At 39.4% G+C, this 6,162-nt stretch overlaps 1 protein-coding gene across 2 annotated transcripts; it reads right to left on the bottom strand.

The window, feature by feature from the left end:
• Positions 1-1,041: 1,041 nt before the first annotated feature.
• LOC101854848 (BTB/POZ domain-containing protein KCTD7) lies at positions 1,042-6,004 on the bottom strand. Of its 2 annotated transcripts, none has more exons than XM_005092113.3 (2): positions 5,875-6,004; positions 1,042-2,318 (listed from the first exon to the last, which is right to left on the bottom strand). In XM_005092113.3, exons 1-2 carry the CDS (start codon positions 5,899-5,901, stop codon positions 1,587-1,589), a joined length of 759 nt encoding a protein of 252 aa, XP_005092170.1. In that variant the 5' UTR covers positions 5,902-6,004; the 3' UTR covers positions 1,042-1,586. The 2 variants fall into 2 exon arrangements, with proteins under 2 accessions (XP_005092170.1, XP_005092171.1); XM_005092114.3 differs by having other exon boundaries at positions 5,884-6,004.
• Positions 6,005-6,162: the final 158 nt, after the last annotated feature.

Genomic DNA, 6,162 nt, shown 5'->3' with positions numbered 1-6,162 from the left:
CCTTACATGTTATTATAACATCATTACAATAAGGATCAACTCCTTGATTTGCAATCACATGTCATCCAGATCTTAAGTGCATGACGTATTATTTGGCTATATGCTAGTGTATAACCTGCATCCAAATATTGAGACATGAATTATAATATGCCTGGCAACATGTTGTGAAATGGCAGTGTCTATAGATAAGTATGAGTTGTGAATTTTAGCCCTTTGAAAAACAATTTTGGATACACAGTTTCATGTCCATATCTAAGTGGTTGGACATCCCAATTCACATTTCATACATTCATCTCTGGAAGGATGGGGTGGACTCCCTGGTGAAATTCTTCTAAAATTTTAGGAGATTCACTTTTGAAGCATGGTCCATCACAAATTATTTAAGTTTTACAACATTTAAGTTAATATCATTTCTGCAAGACAGTTGTAATGCAGTGTATTAAACAACTTGTTCAGTTAAAGTTAGTACCCTCTCCTTTTCCCTGTCTCTGGTACTTGTTATTAACATCATATGACTTGGACTTCATAAACACTCACGTACACAACTGTTACGGCTTTGAAAAATAGCTATTCCATAAACTACATAAGAGTCGCTAGCAGTTTAAGAAGAAACTTCATTGTTAAAAAAAGGAAGGGTGTTTTGGAAAAAGGGGCGAAATCACAAATAGTTCCTGACGCAAGAAGAATGCTTACTTCCATCATGAGACCCTGCTTTACAGAGGGACAATAAATTTCATTGACATACTCATTCTTTGACAAACAGTCATGAAATGCTCCAGGAATGTTAATTATTAGAAGGTAAATATCCATGAAGGGGAATTATTAAATAGTTTTAAAGAGACAAAAAAAGGGCCCTGTTTCTTTTTGGAACACAGTCTTCCAATGGTAAACTATTCCAGGGAATGATTAAAAAGTAAAGTTTTTCCCGCATCTGATCTGGACACTGGGGATTGCCTTGTTAGTGAGACAACTTCCTGGGCCTTCGGCATATTGTAGTAGGTTGGCCAGTTCCTTTCCACGCAGCCTTTACTTCCCCAACTCAAAGTCAGGAGGTACCCATACTGCTGGGTGGGCAGGAGGAGGCGAAAAAAATCTGTGTCCGAACCGAGACTCGAACCCGGAATTTCCACTTTGGAGACGAGCGCACTAACCGCTCCGCCACCGGAATGATTAATGGTAGTAAATTCACATTTTCTAAGGAACAAAAGTGAACATATATATATATATAATATATATATATATATCCACCTAAAATTTGTAATAATATCATAAGAATTATGAAAGTCATAAGATGAGGTGATCTGTAATAAATATAAATCTCTGAGCACCCGTTTCAGTTCGATCAAACAAAAATGCATTGTTCATGGGTCCCACGTAACATTTAAATAAAAGTCTAAATTTTAAACAAAATTTTTAAAAAATCATCTTATGACTAGATTTATTTGCCTGTTAACTTAAAAATACTTTTATAAAACAGAAAACACTATAGCATAATAAAGCTCTCTGTATTTCATTTAAAGAACACAGGAATAATTCTGTAAAATATGCTTTTCAAAGGAAAAACACTTCACATGCACACCTTCATTTTACTGAAACTTATGCCAGTGGAAAATGAATTTAAAGACTGTTTTTTTACAGTCAATCCTGTCTGGATTCCTGATACCATAAGAGCAAGAGCCTTGCTTGGAGAAAGTAATTGTGAATCCTCTAGACTCCAGCTCTCTGGCTATTGCTCTCAGATATACACGGTCAGTGACATCTTCAATATCACTCTCCCAAGGGCCAATGACCACATCAGCCGAGTTCAAATCTTGAGGATAGTTAACAAAACATCTGTGATCATTGTCAAAGGCTGGGTTCATCACTAATTGAGAATCTTTATGGATCGCAATCACAGCAAAAGACACGATTTCATCTGAAACAATGCACTGTTTCTTATTAGCAGTTGCTAATATTTGCTCTATGGCCTCATCAAAACCTGCAAGACGAGACTGGAACTGGAGTCGAGCCTGCTTACCCATCATAACTGGCATTTGCTCAATATGTTGCTGTAACTCTTCCAAACCAAAATATTTTGCTTCTTTGTAAACTTGCGGTGCCATGCTTGAGCAAGGTAAGTCCCCACTGCGAAGATACCTCAAGATGTGTGAGAAAAGAGTTCCATCTGCATCAATGAAATATCGCCCATCTTTATCTTTAGCAACAAGATGACGTCCACTAAACATTGCAGACAACATGTGATCCTGCGACTTCACAAGAGTACTAAGACTTGTGGTGTAGTAAACGCCTCCAACATTCAGTTCTAAAACTGGTGGGAACTGTGAAGAAAACATCAACATCAATGTTAAAAAGTAATGGCACATTTTTAAACAAAGTTTCACAGTTCAGTCAAAATGGTCCTACATGGCCACCCATTGTTGTGGACAAAAGTGGTTGTCTTAGACAGGTGGATGTCTTGGACAGATTCGTTTTAATATCTTTTGAAAACTGCAAAAAGTGAAGTGGGAAATGTCATTGCAGCTGATAGTGCAGGTTTGACTGAATACAGTAGTCTCCACCTAAATGCACAGTGCTCGGGAGGGCTCCTAAACGTTTACACAGGGCGTGCGTTTACCTGAACCTGTGCTAAGAGGAAAGGGATGCAAACATCTTATTTCCTTGACATCAAGTGATTGATATTACCTCCCTTGGGGTGGAGGGGGGTGCTATTGCCAAAAATATGACGAAACGTGAGTGTTTTGTAAAGGATTCCCAATCGCGGTCATTGTGTTGCGTGATCAGCAGCCTCACCAAGTATCCATTTGTCTAGACTCATCTTTGTTGTCATGATGCTAGCTGTCAACGTTGCTGTGAACAATTCCCTTTGTCGAGCTTCACCGTTCACAGTGTTTTGGGGACTGAAGCATGCATTTAGAGAAAGTGACCATGCGTTTGTAGACAGGTCTAAATTATATCGTAAAAAACTCGCCATGCGAACAAAACATTCGAAAGAAGTGTGCCTTTGTTTGGCATGCGCTTAGGCAGAGACTACTGTTTATCGATGATGTCATACTCTAATCATCTAACCAGAGTTTCAATCTACAAATTTTTTGACTATGCAAAAAAAAAAAAAAAAAAATTTCATTTAAATTATGTAAGAAGACAAAAAAATTTAGACCATAATATTTTTATTGCTAGAATATTCTGGTTCCTGACTTCATTGAGGACCTTCAGATCAACTTGGGGAATGCTTTAAGAACAAAAGTCGAAGAGCTGACCTGTTTTTTCTAGTTACACAGAGCAAAGAACCATCAGTATTTCTGTTTGCTTTCTTTACTCTAAAAGCATGAGTATTTTGTAAAGAACTTTGACAGAGATAGGATAAATTAAAGAGCTTAAACTTTACTTAATTTGACAAACAACAGTCAAAATCAAATATAAGTCCATATATAGCCTAATTATAAGGGAATCACTATAGATACTCTGGCAAAGTCAAATTTATAATGAAAACATTTTCCTGCTTCAAAGAAAGAAGCACAGTATTGAGCCAGGATGTATACTGATGGAAAAAGATCTGCATTTGCCACTAGTAGATAGTGGGTACGGTAACAAAGTAAACAAGTAGCCCAGGATTGATGCAAGGTTAAACAAAAAAAAAAGTAACTGTTTTTTTTCGATCAATGTTAGATGAAAGGGGCAAGGCTGCAAGGGAGCTCAGGGCTGTCACAATTGGCCTGAAAAGTAATTTTAAAGCTGTGCCATACAGTACAAAAATTGCAAAATATTAGATACAAATTACCAAGAATTAAACTCTTGAAGGATAAAGCTCAGAACATTGACCTTTGGATTTGTAGGAGACGAAAAAAAGTAAAGAATGGCATCTTTGTTTGGAAATAAATGTCTTTGCATGAGGCTTGGATGATGTACAGTAGTCTCTGCCAAAGATCCCACCGCTTACGATCCCGGTTCGCTTAAGATCTCGTTGTTTTAGGAAAACAGAATTTTTACTATACAAAAGTCACCCCTAAGATCCCGCTCCGATGGTCTACATTCGGCTAAGATCCCTCATTTCAGATCATAATTTGCAAATCAAAAACCCGGTCGGGCACAGCCGATCAACCAAGAGTGAAAAGTTCAGATCAATAAACTGTCCCTCGTGTCAAAGATCAGCCACTATCGTGAATGTGATCACATACACGTTGTGAAACTCGATGAAGCGATACAATGTTTGCCCCAGACGAGATCACAACGGGGTGTGAACTGACCTACGCGTTTGTTTTCCCCATGCATCGCACTCACACCTGAGCTCTCTCCCTAAACTTGCATCACTCGCTGGGTGGATAGGGCCTACACGTTCGCTCCAGGTGGGATCACATCAAACCGTGAACTCTTCCCTGACCATACTACTCCCGAATTTGCGAGACAGACTGAATTTTAATTGGTGTGTTCACAACGTAATAGTGTACAACGACAAAGATGGGGGGACTCGATCAGAGATGGAAAGCTTTAAATTTTCGACAGGTAAAGGGGAGGGGCAACTGGATAAGCATAGATCTTGAGACTTGTGATAGGATAATAAGTGAAAATGGCACGCCTCAAGCCACTATGCACCATGATAGGTCATCAAGGTTTAACCACTCTTTGCTCGCCATATCATAAACCCACCAAGCGGGCACGTCAGTCCATTGTAGAGTGGAAGGAGACCATTTTACCGATTGTGAGCCTTAACATGGGTCACCATAGATTCTTCCCTGGGTTCGTCAGTTAAGATCCCGGTTCGCCTAAGATCCCGAATTTCCTTGCTCCCGAGCACCAGGACATTCTAAATCAAATCCAGTAACATTGTACACATTGACTGACTGAGGTTGACTCTGGTCCAGAAAATAGCCTTCTTATTGAAGGGAAGAGTCAACCTCATTCACACAGTTGAAAAAACTGCGTGCGGGGAGCAGAGTGACTTAATTGACATTACAATTTAAATTACAGCAGCTCTGCTAAATTTAAATTGTAAAAAAGCAAGAAAAAGCACTTACTTACAAATTTCCTACCACAAAGAAATGTTAAATGAGAAACATTTATAACAATGTGCAGAGTCATATAGGCTTAAAAAAAGAGCGTCCTTGCCTCAAAACGATATATCATATAATCATCATTACAAAGTGACTAACGTATGAAGGGCCCTTGAGCTGAGCCTTGAGTCTAGATAGTCTCCTAGAAATAATAGCTGGTCCAAAGACTTAGTACTTATAGTTATATGTATCAATGTCTAACGATGACAAAAACATCTGCAGAGTTATTAAAGGTTAAGATGACTGTGGCTTCTGCTGTGGCCGATGAGACCACAATTAATTCTCATTCTGGCAGAGAAAAGTTTGCCCTATTTTGAACGGAAGGACTTCCGTAATGAGCGACCACCCTATCAAACACAAAATAAAGAAGAGGCCTAACCCTAACCCTACCCCTCAATCCTGCTCTGTCTCATAGTGGTCGCTCGTTACGGTACGAGAATGACTTCTCCAACCTCTAGACTCCAGATCTAGATCTAGATTCTAGATCATAGATTTAGATCCTAGAACTCGAGAGAAATAATGACTGATCTCAATAAAAATATTATTATAAAGTATCACCGTTAGAACATTGTAGGCCTAACAGTTATTTTGGAAGGACTTCCTTAACGAGCGACCACCCCATCAAACACAATAAAGAAGAGGCCTAGATCTAACCCTAACCCTACCCCTACCCTTACCTCTACCCCTACCCCAAGCCCTCAATTCTGCTCTGTCTCATAGTGGTCGCTCGTTACGGAAGTCCTCCTCCCGTTATTTCATTCGAGACTCTCAGAGATGTTTAAATGTGTCAAAGACATGGCAAACTGCTATAATGTTGATTTCTCACGTTATGCACCTTTGCATCCCCATCCATCTTTGCTGGATCTTAGATTTAAATTGAAAAATCTCACTGAAGACTGAAGAGCAAGAGGTTGATTCGTCCGGAGGAACACAAAGTTTGTTTACAAACATTTAGAGCAAGGGGCACGCTACTCTTCTTGCATAACTCGGTATAGATCTAACATCCGGTTGTCCGGCTGTCCGGTTGTGTCGACAGAAAGGAGACCGCGTCCCTGTCCGCACGGGGAAACAAGAAGTAGCGGGAATCTCTCTCTCTCTCTCTCTCTCTCTCTCT

The sequence above is a fragment of the Aplysia californica genome, unplaced genomic scaffold (genome assembly GCF_000002075.1).
Source record: "Aplysia californica isolate F4 #8 unplaced genomic scaffold, AplCal3.0 scaffold00041, whole genome shotgun sequence".
In the NCBI taxonomy this organism is placed as follows: Eukaryota; Metazoa; Mollusca; class Gastropoda; order Aplysiida; family Aplysiidae; genus Aplysia; species Aplysia californica.
This window is presented reverse-complemented; position numbering and strand designations above follow the sequence as displayed.

Bases quoted from the DNA above. Each gene is read 5' to 3' on its own strand.
- LOC101854848 (XM_005092113.3), bottom strand. From the start codon at position 5,901: ATGGATGGGGATGCAAAGGTGCATAAC. The intron at 2,319-5,874 runs GTGAGAAATCAA...TTTTCTTCACAG, and splicing joins GGGATGCAAAGGTGCATAAC to TTCCCACCAGTTTTAGAACT.